Here is a 23,612-nt window from a genome sequence, read left to right on the forward strand (position 1 = left end):
TCCAAACCTTGCATAGCAGCTTGATTTTGCTGCATCAAGGTAGCGTTCTGATCCATCAGCGTGTTGTTCTGCTGCTGTAACCTTTCTATCACTGATTCCAACAACCTGGTGTTGCTGGACGTATCGGACTCATTCGGTTGAGGAGGAGGAGGTAACCTAGGTGCCATTTGTTCTCTGGATGCAGAGAAAAACAAACGAGCATTAGTTATGTCCAAGAGTTAAAACAATAATAACTCATTAAACATGCAATAAGCACACAGCAAAAACACAGTGCACTCATAACCCTACAGTGTCCTTTAATAGAACAAAACTGCTCTGATACCACTATTGTAACATCCCAAAATATAGTAATACCATAATTCAGAATTAATTACAATTAACAGTGAACAGTAATCAGTCTTAATATTAACAGTAAACCAAGGTTCAAAGCCTAACGGCTGATGTACAATTAACTAGCGTATTCAAGTGCAGAGAATTTAAAACAGAACACTTAAGGTTTCAGAGTTACAAATTTCAGCTCAAAAATAACGAGCACTAATAACGAACGGTTTTACAAAAATGATAACCGAACGTTCCAAAATGAACTAATATATATACAGTACTAAACTAACGAGCGCTCTAAGGCTCGGCTTTAACTTCCACTTCCACCAGATTTGCATTCTCCAAATTTTCTTCTTCCAGCATGACTTCAAGGGATGCATCACCATCTGCTCACATCCACAACGGATGATCATTGCATTTTGACAAGACGGAAACACATGAACAGTAGACAACACAAATGGAAAACGCAAGGGTAAGCTTATACTGTTTAATTAATACAACCCACATACAGTTCGTAATTCAATTCACACGCACATCAAGTAACTTATTCATGTAATTTAACATAGAAAGATATATAAGACAGACCGTCCGGACTGTATGAACCATGTAGTTACAGGCGTCCTTGCACCCAAGTGGTGTAGTAGCCGGGATATACCTAATCAGCTTCCACTTGAGGTTAATCCTTCGCCCCTGCTAAGTGAGGGATACGAAGACCTCCTGCCATTCCCACACATGACTACTCCCTTCTACGTGAAGATGAGCATCACGGAATATCAGGATGGACCAAGCCAGCATTAACTAACCACAGTCATACTTTACAAATTCAATCTTTCAATCTATATATATGAGACGTTCCTCCCTGGAACGCTCGTCCAAAATCCAACATCATAAATTCAGTTCTCATAGTGTTCACACTTTAACTTATCATATTCCATCATCGTTTACATCATTAGGTTCAGGAGTCAAAAATAACGAACGCTCAATCCATTGAAGAAGTAGGACGAACGTCCAAATAAAGTTACTGGATACTCAGGGAAATATACAACAAACAGAATTTTCTATTTGGCCAGTTAGATGAACTGACTCGACTTGAAGTGTACTGGTGCTTAGAAAATATTTGTGATAAAAATATGGACCAGATTTAATACACAATGGATTGTCAAGAATACTTAGAATCATATTTGAAGATGGTTGCATAATGAAAACTAAGGCCAGAGATTTAACGGACGTACGGAGAATGAATGTCTAATACTTTAGAACGAACGCTATTTTATCAAATAATTATTCAATTAGTACGAACGCGAGGTATGAGACCAAGCGAGAATTAGAATGGACGCTCGTGACAAGACGACGAACGCATTATTAAGAACGGACGTTCGACATAAGGCCGAACGCTATGGATGACGAATCGCTCGACATAAGGCCGAACAATATAAAGGACGAACGCTCGACATAAGGACGAACGCTATCAAAGACGAACGTTCAACAGAAGGCCGAACGCTATTTAGGACGAACACTTCGGTATAAGACCGAGCGTTACTTATTCATAAAGTTTTAAATATTTAAATACTGCTGAGCTAGACGAACGCTCCGACATTCAATTTGGGACGCTCGTTCATGAGCAGAATTCCTTCCAAATGAAAGAATCCCAATCTAAGTTACTTTACTGAAAACCGAACGGTCTAAGACCGTACAGTGACGAGCGTCATTTATCAGAAGGGATGATTTGAAATTTCAGATTTTTCAATCTTAACAGAATTTTCCAGATTTCCAATTTTATAAACTTCATAACTTTCATTCCAGATTTAATTCACTGTAAACATCATCATCATACAGATTTCAACATTTTAATCATTCCAACTATACAATAACCATACTCCATTCACACATAATCAGATCAATCATGCAATTAAATCAAAATCAACATCATATAATACATACGAGTAGTGTTTGTTCATAACAGATCAACCAAAAACCAGAAATCATATCAGATATCAGAAAACTTTCATAACAGCTAAAACTTCAGATTTTTCATACATGCAAATCAGAACATATAACATACAGTATCCATTAAACATATAAGCTTCCCTTACCTGATCTAGCAGTGCACTTCCAAAGGCTTAGAGTTTTCTCTCGTGCTCTCACGGCTTTCTATCAGAATTCACTCAACCACTTCAACTTAATCTAACACACCAAAACCGTAAACAGATCAGACTTCTAACTCATGCATGCAACCAGAATTTTGGTTTGCAGGAACTAAATGGACGAAGGTGCAAAGACGAGAACTTACCAGTTCAGTTCTCAATTCTGTTCGAATCAGAATGATGTTCACAGTGCAGAGAAGGTTTCTATGGTTTCTGAAATAAGATCAGAGGTTTGATAGTGAGTTATCTTAGAGAAAAGATGAAAACGGTTTAGAGAGAGGGTAGAGAATTTGGAAGCAGGAATTCTGAGAAGAAGATGAAGCATGCAGGAGGAAGAGGGAGAGTTTTTCAGAATTATTTTTCTCTTCTCAATGCAGAATAAACTCCCCAACCTCCACACGCCACTTGTCTCCCACTAACCATTCTCAGAATGCTCCAACCGTGACACATGGCAGGCGCATGCAGTGGAAGTGTGAGTGCATTTTGACGTGGCACGGTGCATTAATGGTGTGATCAGAGAATGGATTAGTGTGTATTAATTTATCAGGTTCTCACAAAACAATTTTTTGAATAATTTTTTTTTAAATTGTAGAAGAAATTTATTTTTTTGGAAGAGAAAACTCTTCTTCTTTTATTACTAAAATAAGTGTTTTGATAAAATATTTCTCCATCTATGGCAGTATAATTTCTGTTGAGTTTCTCGTACAAATCTTGTCTCTAAAAGCATTAATTTATTTCTTAATTCTCTATTATTATAAGATTTACGGACAACTTTACCAACTGTGCGAATAAATTCTCAAAATTATCATAAATGATTAGAATTTGTCTGAACCATTAAAATCTATTCAAGGATCGTTTTAGTGGATTACATGTATCAAGAAGGGGATTCGACACTCAGATGGTGGAAGGCAGGTGTGAGTAGCTGAGTGACCGTTCGTTTTGACGTTGGAAGGAAAACTCTAAGTTTCAGAATTTCACATCACTCTCTGCATGCACCCTTCTTTCCCAGATTTTTGAAAAATTTCATTCTCTCCTCCTTCTCTCTAGAAAGCTCTTACTTCTCTCTAAGGATTGTCATTGTTTCTTTCTTCGATCATCACCCAGGCACCATTTCCACTCTTCCGGTGTCAAGAGCTTTCGATTGAACCGATCGGTTTATGAAGCTGAGCTGGTAAGTTCTTCTCTTCACTTAGTCGTGCGTTTTCCTGGACATACAAACCAAGTTCTGGTTTCATGTGTTGATCACTCTTCTAAAATGAGAGGTTCTGATAGTGTTTTGGTTTTTACTTAGTTTAGTTTGGAAATTGTTGAGCGTTGAGGGTAGAAGGACTTGTAGTGGTGAAACCGTATTCTGTCTCTGTGAACTTTCGGTCATGCTCAGAAGTAAGGGAAACTTATATAATTTAATTTTATTTCTCGTAATGTTGGCATGCTTGTTTGATTGTTGGATGAAATATCAAGTATGAGTGTTACTATGTTTTGGTTGTATGAATGTATGAAGATAAATGTTGAGGAATGTATTAATAAGAGTATGAATTCTAAATCTGTATTACCATGTGGAAATTGATGTTCGTTACTGAAGGTCATTGATCGTTCGATTTTTCTCGTGGACTCGGTTAGAAGTGGATTATTTCATTTGGATGGAATTCCAGTTGAGGACCGAGAGTCTTCGTTTAGTATTATTTATATATAAGCGTTCAACCAAGGATATTCGTTCCTTGGTATTATGTTATAAATTTAAGTATATTGATATGAAATTTTATAATTCGTTCATTCTTAAACATTAGTTAAATGATATCTTATATTTATCAAGCCTTTATTCTATAACTTAAGTTGTGATCGGTCTTACACCAAGCGCTCGTGCTATGTAGTGCTAGGTCTTTCACCAAGCGCTCGTACTATTTAATGCTAGGTCTTTCACCAAGCACTCGTACTATTTAATGCTAGGTCTTTTACCAAGCGTTCGTACTATTTAATGCTAGGTCTTTTACCAAGCGCTCATACTATTTAATGTTAGGTCTTTTACCAAGCGCTAGTACTATTTAATGTTAGGTCTTTTACCAAGCGCTCGTACTATTTAATGCTAGGTCTTACACCAAGCGCTCGTTCTCCTTTGCGTAATATATCTTGATAATAAGAGCGTTCGTTCAAACTCAATAGTGTTCACTCTCTACCGTGCTCGGTTTTCAATTGACATTCGGTTTTTCTTGATGATAAACTCATAAATAAGCTAAGTAATTATAGCGTTCGGTTTCTTCATATGATTCTTTTAAGTACTGTCTTTTGAATGTCTTACAGTGTCTGTATTCATTGGTTTCGGCCTAGAGTCTTAGTACTCGGCCTAGGCTCTACGGTGTTTAGTCTAAACCCTCATGAGTCAGTTCATTAAATTGGCTCACCTTGTAAATAAGGTTCGATTCTTTTAGTCTTGAGAAATATTATTGTAATCGGTCTCTTTCCCACCCCGATATTCACTCTCTCGGTTTTGAATCCATTTTGGAACTGGAAACCTCTCGATCTCACTTCAAGTGTTCGGTCTTGTTCGGTGTGGAAGATTTACGTTTGCTATCTTGTATCCTAAGGGATCTTCGTTCAAATTGAGGTTTAATAATGAAAGATGATGGAGTATGTTATGGATGAAACATATTTGATTATGAAAGAGTATTCCGTGGAGGAATATCTCATGAATGAATATTGGAATTGGTAAAGTATGAATGTGGGCATGCTAAGCTGGCGGTTCATCCTGATATTCCATAATTACTCGTTCTCACGTAGAGAAGGGTAAGTCATGCGTGGGAATGGCAGGAGGTCCTAGTCCTTATGGTTAATTTGGACAGATAGGACTAACCTTGGGTGGCAGCTGTTGAGGGTATCCCAGTTACTGCATCACCCGGGCACGAACGTCGTAGCTACATAGAGTTCATACAGTCCGGACAGTCAGAGTCTAGTCTTAGGCTTTGCATGTATAAGTGAATGAACTAGCTCGTTTATTTTGGATTGTGTGAAATCTATGTTGATACTTGAATTGAATTACATAAGCTTACCCTATGTATCCTGTCTTGTCCGTTTTGTACGTTCGGTCGTTTGTCCTGTTGCAATGATCATCCGTGTGGATGTGAGCAGAAGAAGATGAGTTGCTGAAAGAAGCGCTAGAAGAAGAAAATCTAGTCGAGGTGGAAATTAAGACCGAACAGTAGAAGCGTTCGGTCAGCTGTTGGTTTTCTTTGTATTATCGTTCGTACCTCTCTTGGCTACTTCTTTTGTAGGATCGATCGGTATAGGCTTTTTGTAAACTGTTCGGCCTAGTTGTAGCTAGTGTGCAGTTTTATTTTCTGTTATATTGTAATGTCGTTCGGCCGTATCTTTACTAAAATTCTTTTGAAAGACTGGGCTGTAATATTATTAGATGTGATCATTCTATTGTATGGTTTTATACTGTATTTTTGGGATATTACAGAATTCGTGTTAAAAATAATATTTAGTATTTCTCTAATACTATTTCAATTTTATCACAAGTGGGTATTATCTAAACTCAGTAGTAACTTCACTATTATTTACATACATATATATATATATATATATATATATATATATATATGTATGTATGTATGGGATAAAACACTAAAAAGTAGAAATTTATAAAATAAATGTAGATATAAAAATGAAAGTGTAAAATTTGTTCTTGTAGATATAAATTAAATAGCTAATTTAGATAATAAAAAGGAAGAAACAAAGAAGGAAGAAGAAAAAAAAGATAGGGTTGGCAAAAGAGAAGAAAAAAAAAACAATAGGCACTAATGAGGGAAGATTATTGGTTGTGGAAGACAAGACAACATAGTTGACAAACTCACATCAATCAAAGTATCATATCCTCATTATTTATGTCTTCAGATTTTAACTTCACAATCCTAATGTCATATAAAAACATTACAAAGTTTTGGAAATGCCCAAAATGTTGAAGAAATAGTGTCCACTTGAGGAGTGGGTTAAAAGTCCTAAGTCAAGTTCAAACCGAATCACGATGGAAACAAACACACCTAATCATTTATCTGTACAATCAACACTATGGTTTCTCAAAGTTAATCAAAGACAAATTGTACTTACCAAATGAAAAAAAAAAAAAAAACAGAACAACTTATACTATTCCCATATGAGGTGGTGTTGCTAAATATAGATCCATGATATCTTCCCACAGTGGCTGAATTTGTTTAATTTCTAGAAGGGCTTTGACCCAATTATATATTTATTTCGTCCCTTCGTCTTGAAGGTTAACTACTTATGAGGATCTAGAAATTTGATCGAAATATTTACAATCTTAAATTATTATTTTTGTAATCTTAAGATATTATCTTGGTAAGCTTAGGATATTATTTTGGTAATTTTAGTTTATTATCTTTGTAATATTTAGTTATTATTATTGTAACTGAAATATCCTCCAACTTAAGAGAATATAAATAATTTATGACCGATTTATTAATAAATGAAACGTTAACTTCCGCTATCAATTGAATAAACTAATTTTAGTTTAAAAATAATTATAAACTTTAAGTCAAGAAATATTCTGATTATTTATATCTTGAGTTTAAGGCATCTCAATTTTTACCAAAACATAAATACAAATTAAAAAAAAAACTAAGAATAAAAAACATGTTTAACCTATCTATATTAATTATAGACTGTACTAGACTCACCTTATAAATAAATAGTTGAGTTAAATTCAACCATATTTACGTCAATTACTTTCTCTTTGTTCTTCATGTGAAAGAACATAATAAAAATATTAAGAAGAAAAGACAACCTCATCAAAACAAAAATGGAATCTGTACCATGATGAGAAAACTAGGTATTGTCACAAATGTGACGAACTTAGGATCAGCTTTGTGAATTTTTGTGAATCACATGATATTATTATAGTAATTGGGCACATATCTTTTCACTTATTTCTATTTCTTTAATGTTAGCATAAGTGTTGTAGTTGGGAATTATGCAGGACCGAATACTAATCTTTATGACGTGTGTTACTATGGGCTTATAGCTGACCGAACGGTAAAGGTGCAGAAGAGTCGGCCGACCGATGATACTTCTCAGGTCAATGAACTGATCGGTAAAATCAGTCCGACCGATGGTACCTCTCAGGTCAATGAATTGATCGGTTAAATCAGCCGTTAAGGTAATCAATAGTAATAACTGTCGGGGAGTTAATGAAAATAATTGTCATTTATTGACAATTAATATTGTCATTTATTGGTGGTTAATGAGTCGGACCTAACGGTAAGCTCATTATAATATATAAATATTTGTCTAGCAAAGTGTACAGGTAACTTAACTTGAACTGAAACTGAGAGATCTGATAACTAAATCTTGATTACAAGATTATTACGCAAAGTCACTGACTTGAGCGTCGGAGTGCCTTTCCGCGGCTTGGACAAGGAAAAGAGAGAAGACATTACAACTGGACATCGGAGCAGGCAACTTTGAATGTTTTTTATTAGGGTTCTAAATCCTGCTGAAACATTTTGGCGCCCACCGTGGGACCGAGGGAAGTAGAAGATAACCTTTACGACCATAGGGATGGATCAAGACCCAGCGGCATTTATACAGGAGATGAGGAGAAGAAAGAAGGCAAGAAGCCGTTCGTCCCAAGCGAACGGCCAAAAGGTAAAAAATTTAGAGATGGCCCGAAGGGGGGTAGGTACGAGCGATACACCCCGCTGAACGCACCGAGAGCGAGGGTGCTTGAGGAAGCCCTAAGTGCGGATCTGTTGAAGGTGAGACCTTCCAAGTCATCACCAAAGGCAGATGGAACTAAACACTGCACATATCACTTGAACATAGGACATAACACCGAGGAGTGCACGGTGTTGAAAGATAAGGTGGAGTTGAGCCCAATCGCTGTTTGGCTTCTTGGGTATTCTTTCTCTCAAATGACTTCAAGTGGAGGATACTAATCACCACCAGACGTGGTTTGGACCCTGCCATATCAATGGTGATGGCGAACAAACTTACGGGTAGGTGGGGGGCTACTGGACGTCGGAGGGGCATCGCGGAAGGAGAGGAGAATGACGATGATGGGTCGTCCAACCCGATTCTCACTGACGACAGCCTCTCCACTGTCGTCTCCTTGCTAAATGGTGCCTGCGGTGGGTTCGTCTCCTTCCTCTGCCACCATGGCTGCTTCTGCTATCGCCACTGATGTCATCTTTGTCGGGATCGATGATCATCCCAAACTTGCCCATGTTCGTACATCACGTAAATAATTAATGTGTTGCGATGTGAGAAAAGATGCTTTTAGGGTGGAACCGTAGCTCTCTGGGAGACCATCGTCCAGAACCGAATACCTGAAATCAGAAAGGTGATTAAGCAAGGAAGGGTTGCTCAGTTTGTTATAGTGGATATTTCAAACCAAACACAAATGGTGGACACCCCAGTGGTCTATGTGGTAAAATTAGAATTCATGGTGAAGGAAGTTTGTCAATTAAGGATAGGCTCATGTCAATTCCCTTCCGGAAACGGATCAGAGGATGGTATTTTCAAGTGATATTCCTGTCAACATAATTCCCATATCAACTCATTCAGTCCTATTTTGGAGCATGACCAAATGAGGCTTCGGGGAAGTGAAGCAGGAAAAACCTCATCCGAGAGTTTACGAAGTGGTTCTCATATAATTCCAGTCACAGGCGACCGACGTTGGATTTCATTAAAATTGTTGAATTAATCTACAACGTACCCGTGAACACATCGTCGTCTTCCCATTTTGGTCTTCAAACCTTATTGAAGACCGATCGGTCTCACTTGGACAGACGTCCAATCTTACGACAAAATACATTATTATTAATTAAAGTCATAAATGTGTTAGTATAATTGTCTAACATGTTTTCTGATCGTTTAAGGAATTATTGTTCTTCAGTGCAAAGGACGCGACCCTGCATACAAGCTATTTAGCAAACAAGAGCTTACTTTAACTAGCGTCTCCCGAGCGGTGGTAATTCATATGGTCGTCATCAACATCTTCTATTATTCTTTTATGCAGGTCATGATTTATTATCGGGCAACACGAGAGATACAATTGAAAAAGCTCTCCTGTTACACCCCGTAAATTCAAAGGCCATAAGACTCTAAAGCATTTACATCAAGGCCGAACGGTTTCACTTGCTCGTTCGTCTCGCCTCAACATTTTGACTGAGCGGTCACGTCTATATTCTTGATGTCATCTGGCCTAACCTCAAACTAAATTCACCTACATTTTTCTAACCGTTCGAAATTCTAGTGTTGTTTTTCTTCAGTGCAGATAACATGACTCTGTATACAAACTACTTGGCCAACCTTGAGCAACCGAGCGGGTGAGGCAGACTCTTCGTGAGCTCTCACCTTGGTCTTAGGGCACGCTTCTAGAGAGCTCCTAAGACCTAAACCGAGCGGGTGAGACAGATTTCTTTCGTGAACTCTCACCTTGGTCTTAGGGCACGCTTCTAGAGAGCTCCTAAAACCTAAACCGAGCGGGTGAGGCAGATTTCTTTCGTGAACTCTCACCTTGGTCTTAGGGCACGCTTCTAAAGAGCTCCTAAGACCTAAACCGAGCGGGTGAGGCAGATTTCTTTCGTGAACTCTCACCTTGGTCTTAGGGCACGCTTCTAGAGAGCTCCTAAGACCTAAACCGAGCGGGTGAGGCAGATTTCTTTCGTGAACTCTCACATTGGTCTTAGGGCACGCTTCTAGAGAGCTCCTAAGACCTAAACCGAGCGGGTGAGGCAGATTTCTTTCGTGAACTCTCACCTTGGTCTTAGGGCACGCTTCTAGAGAGCTCCTAAGACCTAAACCGAGCGGGTGAGGCAGATTTCTTTCGTGAACTCTCACCTTGGTCTTAGGGCACGCTTCTAGAGAGCTCCTAAGACCTAAACCGAGCGGGTGAGGCAGATTTCTTTCGTGAACTCTCACCTTGGTCTTAGGGCACGCTTCTAGAGAGCTCCTAAGACCTAAATTAAGCGGCAAAGCAAGCTCTTTCGTGAACTCTCGCCTTGGTCGGGGAACATTTCAAAGGAACTCTTAGTGCAAAACCCGCTCGGGCGATAAAGAACGCATGCTACTATGAATTGAAACTCAGGTAAAAATCCTCTACCGATCAATATAACTTTATAAACCCAACGCAACATCAAAATTTTTGCTAGGGCTTGGGAGGCTTATGTTACTATGGGCTCATAGCTGACCGAACGGTAAAGGTGCAGAAGAGTCGGCCGACCGATGATACCTCTCAGGTCAATGAACCGATCGGTAAAATCAGTCCGACCGATGGTACCTCTCAGGTCAATGAATTGATCGGTTAAATCAGCCGTTAAGGTAATCAATAGTAATAACTGTCGGGGAGTTAATGAAAATAATTGTCATTTATTGACAATTAATATTGTCATTTATTGGTGGTTAATGAGTCGGACCTAACGGTAAGCTCATTATAATTTATAAATATTTGTCTAGCAAAGGGTACAGGTAACTTAACTTGAACTGAAACTGAGAGATCTGATAACTAAATCTTGATTACAAGATTATTACGCAAAGTCACTGACTTGAGCGTCGGAGTGCCTTTCCGCGGCTTGGACAAGGAAAAGAGAGAAGACATTACAACTGGACATCGGAGCAGGCAACTTTGAATGTTTTTTATTAGGGTTCTAAATCCTGCTGAAACAACATGTTTTTTTTCTTCCAAATGTCTGAAATGTTTGAACTGTTCATCTGGATAGTTTCAACCACTTGCCTGGATAGTCTGAATTAGGGATGACAAAAAAATCCGCGTCTGCGGATATCGGCAGATAAAATCCGCGACGGATATTTACTACCCGCAACCCGCGGGTAGCGGATATTTTAATACCCGCTTATAAACGGGTCGGGTACAGGTATTATACTATCCGTACCCGTGGATACCCGCTACCCGCAAAAAATAAAAAAAAATAATTTATATTTTATTAAGTTAAATTTAATTAAAATTAACACTAATTTATATTTTACAAGATTAAATTTAATTAAAATTGAATTTAAATTTAAATTTAATTTAATTTATATTATATTTTATATATTTTTTGTAATTCTATTTAAATTTTATTTTAATAATTTATTAAAATATATTTTTTTTAAAATATTTGCGGGTATTCGCGGGTTTTAAAATACCCGCGGATAATTTTTAAGCGGGTATCCGTGCGGGTAGCGGGTGGATTTTTTTGTCGGGTCGGGTTGCGGGTAGGCACTATCCGTGCCCGACCCGACCCGTTGTCATCCCTAGTCTGAACTGCCTGCTTGTTGACTATTTTACTATCACTTGCTCTGATCAGTTGTACTCTTGACCGAGGGGGGAGATACTTGCAAAAGGTACTCCGACGCTCGAGTTAGGAGCAGTTTAATGAATTGTTTATCAAGTTGAATATTTGAGTCTTGTAGAGTGAGTTGAACGCTCTGTCATTGTATTTATGAGTGTTTCATAGATCAAATAAAAACAAACTTACTTGTAGATTCGGTTAGTTACTCATAAACGACTTATCAATATCTTTAATGAGATATCTTTAATTATTTTATCGTTTGTTGGACCACTGACGCAATAATAACTTGAACGTTAGTCCAATTAAGACCCAATGTTGTTGATGTTACGGATGGACCGAACAGTCCTGAGTAGATGGATCGAACAGTGCTGAGTGTTAACCGTTTGCTCCATCCTGTATACCATACAATAATATTTGTGAAATATAAAATATTGAAAAGTCGTTTTTTGGACTTTGGCGTATTTAAATTGTTAATTGATTCAAAGAAGCGTATAAAAAAGTCCATTCTTCCATCAAAAATTGATTTGCAATATAATAATATCTTCTCTTACACTGCCTGTTTGATTTGATCCATTGGTAGATACCACACAACATCCCAAACTATGAAATAAATATCCTTTATTTTGAAAGAGATGTACCTGTGACTATAATTCAAAACCCCAATTATAATATAATACATTTCAGAGTGCAAAATGCAATTCAACTTCCAATCAATAAAAACTCCAAAAGGCAACTTTTGTCCTATTCAATCTCTCCAATAATTCACTCCATTTTAATATATTTATTCTTTTCAGATTTTATTTTACAGTACTACTTGTTCATTTTTAATCTTTTGATTTTTTAATTGAGTAAAATAAAAATCTCAATAACGTAAAAAGAAGTAAACGAATTTTTATTTTTAGAAATTCACTATTTACTTGAAATAAATAGAAAAAATAATAATTAAAGAAGTAGAATAAAAAAAAGCGTAACTAAATTAGTTGTTCAAAGAAATATAAGTGATAAAATAATTTATTAATTTATTTTTGTTATTTAGTGAAAGTTTGAGAAGATGTACTGGTTGAAGCAGAAGTTGTTGAATGGATTTATCATATTAGGAAAGTATGACTGAAACTACATGCCCGAATAGACTCCTTCAAACAGTCAGTCACTCTATAAAATACAAGTACTTATGATGTTTGATGAAATGTCCACTTCTCAATGTTCACAGTAAATCAACCAAACCTCCAAAAACTTACCAAATGTCATTGCATCTATCTATCTGTCTCAGAAACTTTCTGGCTCAACAAAAAAAAAAACATTTTTTATTTCATACATTCCTCTCATTCAATTTCATACTTTTACCTTCTTACAAAAGAATCACAAAAGAAAAAAGAAAACTTAAAATCATCTGCATCTTAAACATGTCAAGTCATTTTGAATCTAAGGAGAAAGATACTCTTTTCAGATAAAAAAAATCTCAATCAGTGACCGACCGGCGTACGCGGAAGGACGTGGACCGCCACCGGCTCAAACCCTTCCGGCAGCAGAACGGGTATGATTCGCGGCGGCGATACGGCGACATCCACCACGGAGATCCCGGAAGTTGAAACGACACAGAGTTTTCCCTTTTCTGCCGCGAGTTGTTCGGCGCCTTTAAGTCTTTCATTCTCGAGAATCTCTTCCCAGGCGTCTTCTTCCGCCAGGTATCTTCTGAGCACTCCCTTGGCTTCGTCCACGACGTACATGACTTCTTCTTCCATGGCGGCCACGGGTCCTCTCCAGCCGTAGAGCATCCCCTCCGGCATGTCCCTCCAGGCGTCCTCTGCCACGTCGTACACGGCGCCTTCCTTCGCGGCGTCGCCTTTCACGTTCACCATGCAGAGCTTCTGCCGCCATCCGACGGCGTCGATGGCCTCTCTGCTGAAGCGGCCGTCCTTCAGATCCGTCTTCTTCTCCCAGACATCACCGTTAGGGCTTCGGACGTCCCATTTCTCGAGGGAGCGAGCCACGTGGATGGAGAAGTGGGCGCCGATGCCACTGGCGACGTAGACGGCGGGCCCGAGCACGCCGAGCGCGCACCAGCGGCGCGGCGCGGCGAGCATGGGCCCGAATGACCAGGTGCCGGAGAGGGGGTGGAATATGAGGGGTCGGGGCAGGGCGGGGGAGAGATTGTGCGTTGTGGCGGCGAGGAGGATAAGACGGCCGGCGGCGCTGACGGACTGGACGGAGAGATTGCGGGAGAGGAAGGAGGGGTGGCGGAGGAGGAGGTGATGGAGATGCGGGTGGCGAGGAAGGATGCGCCAGGTGTGGGATATGGGGTCAAAGGTGTGGAATTCGATGAAAGAATGGGACTTGGAAGGTGAGAGAATCGCGTAGAGAGAAAAGAAGGGAGGAAAAGAAGGAGAATATATCAAACGACGCCATGAGTGAGAAATGGAGAAGAGAAGAGAAGGGTTTACAGAGGAAAGACACAATTGGGCTATGTGGTCGGGAAGACCTGCGATCAGAACATGTTCTTGTTCTTGTCGGTGTTTTCGGCGTTTTGAATTGTTTGAAGAAGATTCAGACTGAAACTTAGACTGAAGATGAAGATGAGAGTGGTGTTGTTGTGTGTCGAGCATGTCCATGAACGGAGAAGAAGAGAAGAGAGAGGGAGAGAGAGAGAGAGAGAGAGAGAGAGAGAGAGAGAGAGAGAGAGAAAGAGAGAGAGAGAGAGAGAGAAAGTGGGGTTGGTTTTGGTAAGGAAGACACATAAAGTAATGTTGGATTTGAAATAAAAAGCTAAAGTGAGGGACAGTGTGCCGGTTTCAGCTTTTTTGGTTCATTAAAACATGTCCCATCTTTCCAACTGTTCTGCTGTCCAATTACTACCCTCACCACAAACACCTCTTCTTTATTTTTATCTATCTTTTCAAACATTTTTTTTATATTAAAACACCTTTATTTACTTTACAAATTCTTCATTCATTTCACCTATATCTTGTTTTTTCACAGACTAATCTCATGGAAGGACGGTTTATTTTTCTTTTTAAATTCACGAAACAATATTTTTTTATAACATTTTAATATTATTTAAATGATTAATCTAAAATTATTTTATAATTAATAATAAAACATGTAAATATTATTAAAATATTATAAAAAATAATATAAAGTATCATTATCTTTTAAATATTAAGCCAAAGATTTTTTTTTTCAGAATACCTTTTATTCTCTTTCCTGTTTGTTTGTTTTGTTATGTCCCTGTTTTCTTTTTAAAAAAACTAAAATGATGAAACAGTTTTGCTTAAAAACTCAAAGATGATATAAGATTTCCAAATGCATAACAATAATTTCGTATAAAACGTTCTTTCATTATGTTGAAGTATTACAAATAATCATTATAAGAAAATAATATGTTTTATGTACTGAGTACATAAATAAATGAGAGTAATATTTGTAACATAGTATAAATAAAATACTATTTAGGAATTGCCATAAGTCTAATATAATAAAATAATTAAATAAAATATAAATACAGTTATTTAAACATAATTATAAATTAAATTTTATATATAAAATTCTAATTCCAAAACTATGTACAAACAGTTTCTCAAATACAATTAAAAAAATAACAGGCAAGAACTATATTAACTAAACATTAGTATTATCTTCGTCCAAGACTTGTTTCAGAGATACATCTTCACTTTCTACTCAAACTTACTAGATGATCATCATCACAGGAAAACCAATATATCCAATCAAACAATAAAACAATATAAAAAAAAGGTGAGCTAATAATAAAAGAATGAACAATCATTACACAATAATATTCACATTATTCATTTCATTCAAAACAAACCAAACATTATAATCATGTTATTGATGTAGGTAAACTCATCTGAATAGATATATTGATGTCACACTATGGCAACCTTAGCACTTGTACTAGTGAAATAGTTGGCCTCTCCAAACTACCACACAAAGTTAATTCGTCTACCATCTATGGACAAAAAATATCATACTATAGACTAGGATCTTCTGTTACTCCTCACCACATAATCCCCTTTTCTATCTGAGATGACACAATTATTGAAGCGTCATGATAACTTCCAAGGTTGAATCCCTACAACAATACATCACTTACTTGAAACCACCACTAAGAATTTCACTCTAGAAATTATTTCCAAACCAAATGAAGTTTAATCACACTATTCATATTGTCATATCATTTAAAAATCACATTACTGAGCAAATAACATATCATTTCATCATTAAAACCAAGCATATAAAAAAGAGAAAAATCAAAATATCTATAACAACTCGAACTCACTCGTCCAACAACACAAACTACTCGCCCAACAAGAGCCCAAAGAGAGGGTTTCCCAAGCCTAGCGAGGGAACGCGCCCAACCCCTACCCCAAAACTTGTCCAACAAGTTGAACCACTCGCCTAGTGAGAGCAAAAACAGTGAGCTCCCTAGGCCTAGCGAGCTGACTTGCCTAGCCTATGAAACCCATTGTTAAAACTCTCTACAACTCACCCAGCTCGCCCTACCGACTCTGCAGAATACCAAATAAGCAGAAATTATACCTTTACTACTTATCATTTCCTATTTCAGGCCACTATACCAATTTCTATCAATTCCATTTTATGTTCTACTTCCTTATTGACCTGTCTAAGTGTTTGTACCTCAACAATAACCAATTTCAAACCAAAATATCAAGAATTCCCAACTTAAAACAACAAAAGTTATGGGCTCATAACTAAGCCACTTAGGGGTCTGAACAAGTCAAATATGACTCAAAAATTGACCCTAAACACTTCAACCTGCCTAAAACCTTACAAGTCAAAATTTCACTATCCAAAACCTCTACAATGCACCAAAAATCCATTTGAAGACACCCTCTAATGCTTACTTAACATTTTTAAACAAATTCTTTGCATATCCATCACCCAACCAAGTTTCAACTAACAACAAAATAATTTCAAAATCACCCCATCTTCATTTAGACCATTATTTCAAAAAGTCACCTAGTAAAACCCTATTTTTAGACTAAACTTAACCTTCTCTTCCTCAACTTCTTAATCCAATACCGTATTTAACTTCACAAGCACATTCAAATCACAATCAAGATTCATTCCAGGCAGGTTCATCACAAAAATAAAACAATCAATTAACCATTCTAATCTCAATATACACATTAGCATGCGAAATTTTAGTTTAACCAAATTCAACACAATTTAACTAAACTCGTGAACTTGAAATAACAATAAGAAATGTTACTAGATCCCATTACCTTAGAGAGAAGGCTACACCAAGTTCTACACGATATATTATCCTTGCTTAGAGCTCAAAGAACTCTAGAAGGCCTACAAAGAACCAAGAGTAGAGTATAAATGCACATGTGAAGGGTTCCTAAGCATAATCATAGACAAAGAACAAAAAGAAAAAAAGGATAGAAACTTATTTGCTCGAAAATAGAAGCTAATCGGATAGGAATGAAGATTACTTATCTATAATCTCCTCCACACTTCCTAATCATCAAACAGATGATCGAGGAGTTAAAATTTATAGAGAGAAGGGACATGAAACTCGAATAAAGAGTTTTATAAATATAGTTAATGTTTTAGATAATGAGACAAGTTTAATAAATTCTATTTATATTATTGAATTATTTTAAAATTAAAATACTCGGTTTCATTATTTTAAAACACTTATCAACTATATTTTCTAGTTCTTAGATATTGATTATTTTAGCTTATTTTATTTTTAAATACTTTGTTTAAATTAAATCATTTAAACGTTAAATGTTAATTTCATTACTTCAAATTAAATAAAAATATTTATCAATCAATTGTAGTCTATGTTACTTTCTATAGAATTTATTAAGATTTTTAAATTAATACTGATTAATTTTTTTCATCAATTGTAACTAAATTTTTATATTTCGGTTTAAAAAATTATAATTGACATTAATAAAAAAAATTGTATATATCAATAAAATAATGATCACGATAATTATTAATTTTTTTTTACATTTGGAAAAAATAATCTTTCTGACATTAAAAAAACAAAAATAGTTAGCATAATAATATTTTTGTATAGGTTAGGTTGATTACGCGTAAAATAAAATTGGGTTGAAAAAACAATAAAGAAAAAACACGTCAATTTGATATATAAGACTTTATACTCTTATTTTGTACATAATTTTTTTAAAATTTCAATTAATTTAGTTATTCTGATAAATTTTATAATTTTAACTTTTTTTTAAAATTTCTTATAAAAACAATGTATTTTATGATAAAATGTTTCAATTTTTTTTATAAATATATAAATAACCCTCTTCAAATTCTCTATTCAAATCCGTTGCATATAAAATATAATATATATTTAAGAAACACATTTCTTTAAGATGGATAATCATTTAATTGTCTGAAACAAAAATAATTGAAATAAATAAAAAGACTACAGAAGTTTAAATTTAAAAGGCTTAGACCTAAATAAGGAATCTTAAAGAAAGTAGACACCAAAAGTGAAGTGATTCCATTAACTGTAGTGTACTATTCTAAAACCCTTCTTCTATTAACATGTAAGTTCATCAAACCATTCCAAATTAATATCTTAGTACCTTCTTTCTTATGGTGTTAATAAACTCAATCTTCAAAGACATTAATATACCTATATATGTAGGCTGATTTTTTCATGTCAATATAAATACATAAATTTTTCATAGGCATGAAAAGTAATAGCAGAAAAAAAATGATATATTTAATAAATAATAAATTTTATTAAGATGAATTTTAATTCATAATTAATTTAATTTTATAAAATCAACTTATAAAATAATATTTATATTGATTTATGTAATATAAATTACTATTATTTTTAATTCACGTGGAACTTTCCAAAAAATTAAATAAATTAAAGAGTGGTACGGAACAGAAATTGATTATATAAAGTTGGTTAAGAAGTTGTAGATTGTTTTATAGAAAGGAGGGGCATGTTGTTTTGGTGGTATTAGGTATTTTGAAAATGAAGGTTATTAAAGGAATGAGAGTAGGTAGGTGTTGCTGGAATGAAGTTCAGGTCTGCCTTTTTCCATTTTTCTTTTGTAATGCCTTCCTCCAAAAGTCACAGACACATCCATAAAGCTGTCAAAATTTACCAAATCAGGTCAAAAGTATTAATATACTTCACTTTTATTTAACTTTATTATTTATCTTAAACTTTTTATTTAATCTGATTTTGTGTTGCTTAACAAGTTATTTTATTTTTCTTTTAAAAATTAAATAAAAACAATACATATATATATTTTCAAAATTTAAGTTGTGTTAATAAAATTAAAATAATAATTTAATATATAAATAAAAATTATAATATGTGTATACATTTGAAAAATAATAATTTTATAAAACAGATTTACCCATTATCTTATAAAATAGTTCTATTTATCTTAACTTTTCTCTTTTTTTTTAAGTAATTTGTTTATATATGTGTTTTTATTTAAAAATGTTAACATCTAATTTTTTTATAAGCGACATAATTGTAACATTCCTTTTTAGTAGTATAAAACTACTAAAATAAAACATTACATAAATGATAACTTACCAAGAATTATAAACTTTCAATGAAGGAGAGCTTACACTTCGGAGAACAAAACTCTTTTTATGATTGTTGTTATTCTCTCAATCTCAGGCTAAAAGCACTAAAAAGGCATCCTCCATAAGCTCACACCATTAAGGTGATCATTGCAAACAAGAAAACATACACAAAGACAGACAACACAAAAGCAAGGGTAAGTTAGTGTACAAATAAAGTCTCAGATAATAATTTAGTTTAACAATTAACAACATTTAAGAACAAGCAACTCATACAACCACAAGAACAAACTTCATCCACTATACTCACTTATCCGGATATGATGCTGATATAGACTAGTGTAGGCATGCACTCATGGTAGTATTTATATTCTGTAGAGTTATAAACAAGGGTAACTTGACCTACTCACCATGAGGTAAATCTTCAACTCCTAAAACCCAGAGGGCTTCGGTGAAGACCTCCTGCCATGCTCTCCGCCACCCATTCAACTCTACATGAATTAAATGGTTGGTAGAATATCAGGATACCTGGGTACCGTAGTCTCTCTATCAAGCATTCTCTTACAACTTACTAGAAAATAGAATCTCTCCTTGAGATTCTTCTCCTAACACACTTTTCTCATTCTCATATTCCATTCCACACCACTTTCATTCTCATATAAACCATACATTTATATATACATTACATACAAACATATATACCCTTGATTGTACTTCAAAGGACTATAAAAAACTCAAACAAGTCACCAAAAATCACATGAACCATTCCATAAACATTAATACACAAGAACAATCCAAGAAGAACCATTAAGCAATACAAAATCCAGTTAAACTCATACTTAGATAAGGAAAACAACTTTGAAACCCTAACCAACAGCTCCAGAAGGTTCCAAAACCCCTAAAACGACCTAAAGAACGTCCAAAACTGATACCCGAAACCCCGAATTTTGTATTTCCAAAACTTGAAAAAGAAACAAAAACTGGTGCGATAGCGCTCAGCGCCCAAAAGCTACCGCTCAGCGCCAGAGCCACTGGAATGGTGGCACTCAGCTCCAGAATGCTGGCGCTCAGCGCTGGCGCCCCTGGCATGATGGCGCTCAGCGCTAGAAACTGTCCCTCAACGCCATATCAGTTGACAGCATACTGCTTTCATGGACTTTGATACACTTGAGACTTGTTCTAATGATCAAAAAGGTTTCTTACACACTAGAATTTATATGAAAACATGTTTTTAACTAAAATAAGACACCTCTTTGATCATTAGACCCAAACTAGGTGCATTAAACCCATATGACAACTCCAAAAGTACCCAAACTCAAATCTACACTTTCTAACTCAAAACTATGCAAACTAAAGGTTTGCACAAGTCTTAAATGACTCAATAATAGACCTCAAAACATGACATTCTATCCAGACCTCCTAAATCAAAATATCACTAATGAAAACCCCCTAAAATGAACTAAAATCATACCAAAACACATCCAAAAGATAACCAACCAATTTCATATCAGAATTTTGCTGTCAAGAGACTCAAACAAGTCTTAATCAACACTTAGACCCCTCTCAAAGCACAATTTAACCAAAATAATCATTTCCCTAACTTTTCACCTATCAAAACCCTCTTTTTAGCCTAAAAACCACTCATTTCTTCTGTTGATATGTAAATAAAGTTTTATATAATTTGATAGTTCTTACTACACCTAGTTTAACATCTTTAAATTCATCACATACAATCTTAACATCAGAATTACATTGCATCACACCATAAAAATTAGTTTTCACGTCAAACACATATTATATACAATCCACTCAACATACTAAATTTCTCAATCAAATACATTTTCACAATTCAATCAATAATTCACCATACAAATCTAACTTAGAATTCGTCTATCAAACAAAATCAAGTAAAACTAGCTTCCCTTACCTTACACCGACGAAACAAAGTTGTAAGAACACCTTAATTACATCTCGCACATGGAATTTCTAGAAACACCTACGAATCACCAAATTGGAAACGGACAGAGTCCTTAGAACTCTAAATCCACCAAAAACAAGAAAATAATGCTAAATAATACATGCAAAACAGATTCCATGCATGATCATGGACAGAAGCAAAAAGATAAAAATGAGTAGAAACTTACTTGCTCTAAAACAGAAATTGATCGGTTAGATTTGTTGACCTTGACACTGTGATCGTTTAGGCACCTCCTGATCGTCAAACAGATGACTTTGGATCAAGAACACTTAGAGAGAAGGTAGAGAACTCTAGAAAAGTGGTTTCTAGAGAGATGATATGTTTTAAAATAATAAAACTCATTTATAACAATTCCTTTTATATTAAAATCTTTTAATATTAAAATAATGAAATCTTATTATTTTTAACTCACTACCACCTCTAAAATATCATTTTCTAGGTCTTCACAATAATATATTTATATTTTACTTTAACAACAATTCATATATAAATATTTTTTTAATGTAACATATAACTAAAAAATTTAATTGTATAAAAATATTGTTTTACTATACATCATCAATTATTTATTGAGTCTATTTCATAATTTAAAATAAATATAAATATTAATTTTTAATATTTTTTATTATTATTTATATTATTATTATTATTGTTATTATTATTATTATTAATATTATTGTTATTATTAGTATAATCCATTAGTTTAACATAAAAAATATATTATTTTAATTAATTTATTGTAAAAGGAAAAATAAAAATACCCACAATTCATTATTTAATTTTTTTTATAATATCAAACTCTTTATCTATAAGAACCTAGAAAATAGAGTATTAGAGTAGATAGGTGTATTAAAATAATGAGACCGAGTATTTTATTTTAAAATAATCTTATAATATAAATAGAATTTTATAAAGCTCGTCTCATTATCTAAAACATTGTCTATCTCTCTAAACTCTTTCCTCTTCGTTCTGTCTCACTTCTCTCTACAAATTCTCACGCTTGGAACTTCTGTTTGATGATTAGGAGGTACCCAGACGATCACTGCATCAAGGGCAACAAATATGACCGATCAATTGGGCGAATCGAGCGGGTAAGCGGTTAACCCTTTTCTCTAGCGTCTAGGGTTCTTGATCCTGCAAAATGATTTTGTTTGCATGGATAAAGAGTTCCTTTCCTTCAATTTCTAACTCAAATTAGGTTCTAAAGGTTCTCTTCTATCACCATTCGGTGATTTGTAGGTGTTTTTAGAGATTCCTTGAGGTGCAAGTCACGGTCGGGGTATTTTTTAGAATGGTGCAAGGTTTCTAGAGGTAAGGGAAGCTAGTTAGCTCTTTTAAATTTTTAATATGCTGCATGAATTTGATAGTGATTTTGTTTAAGCTGTTTAAATTGAAGAAAATGTAATCTTGTAAGTAGTAATTGGATGGAATGCATGTTTGTATGTTGATGAATGTTGATCATGTGTGGAATTTGTTATATATGTGTTCATAATGTTTTAGTTGATGTGGTTGAGCTGAATTATACGAAAATTGGACTGCTATAGTGGAAGAGAAATACTCGTTAGTGGTTGTCAAGTCTAAAGTGGAGGTTTAAGGTAGTGAAATGGGAGAAAGGGGTGGTTGAACTGATTGGGTAAGGTTCGGGTTGTTTTTGAACTAGATTGAACTTGTTTAATACTTAGTGATGTTAAAGAATTGAGGTAGTAGGGTGGTGGTGGTAATGAGGTAGATTTCTACTTGTGTTAGAACTCAATTTTGAGGAAGTAAGGTAGTGAAAACTTGAGTTTGGGGTTCTGCGTGCAAATGGTCAGTTTGTGCAGTCTTGGTAAGTCATTTGGGACTTGTTAGAGTCCCTAAGTTGCTTGGAATTGTGCCACAAATGGTAGAATTCAATTTGGGTCTCTAAGTTGAGTTTTTGAGAGTTTTTTGGGAAGATTTTTAGTTCTCTTGTTTATATTTAGGTTATAAGTGTTTAGATAACCTTGGTTAAGTTTAATTAGGTATATATTACAATCTAGGAGAGTTAGAAGTTGGGAAAAATGGTTGGAACTGGTAAACTTGGTGTATGTAGCGTAATTTTGCAGCTTTTGATGTTGCAGATTATGTAGACTCGTTGAGCGAGTGAATTCGCTCAACGAGTGGTTGTAGAAGTGGTTGTTCTGTTTGAGGACTTTCGCTCAGCGAGAGGATGCGCAGAGCGAAATGTTGAGGTCTGGGAGCACTGTTAGTTTTATTCAGATAGCAAATGGATGCGTTGTGCGAACAAGTTGAGGGTCTGGTCCACTGTCTGATGAGTTTCGCTGA

At 35.2% G+C, this 23,612-nt stretch overlaps 1 protein-coding gene across 1 annotated transcript; it reads right to left on the bottom strand.

Moving 5' to 3' along the window:
* Positions 1–12,992: 12,992 nt before the first annotated feature.
* On the bottom strand, positions 12,993–14,541 carry KUF1 (KAR-UP F-box 1). Its single transcript, XM_047299111.2, has one exon. The coding sequence runs from the start codon at positions 14,500–14,502 to the stop codon at positions 13,231–13,233; it is 1,272 nt and encodes a 423-aa protein (XP_047155067.2). The 5' UTR covers positions 14,503–14,541; the 3' UTR covers positions 12,993–13,230.
* Positions 14,542–23,612: the final 9,071 nt, after the last annotated feature.

This window comes from Vigna umbellata, chromosome 10, assembly GCF_029865625.1.
Source record: "Vigna umbellata cultivar VRB3 chromosome 10, Vumbellata_1.0, whole genome shotgun sequence".
NCBI lineage: Eukaryota > Viridiplantae > Streptophyta > Magnoliopsida > Fabales > Fabaceae > Vigna > Vigna umbellata.

Excerpts from the sequence above, each read along its gene's own strand:
- KUF1 (XM_047299111.2), bottom strand. The coding sequence starts at position 14,502 with ATGTGTCTTCCTTACCAAAACCAACCCCACTTTCTCTCTCTCTCTCTC.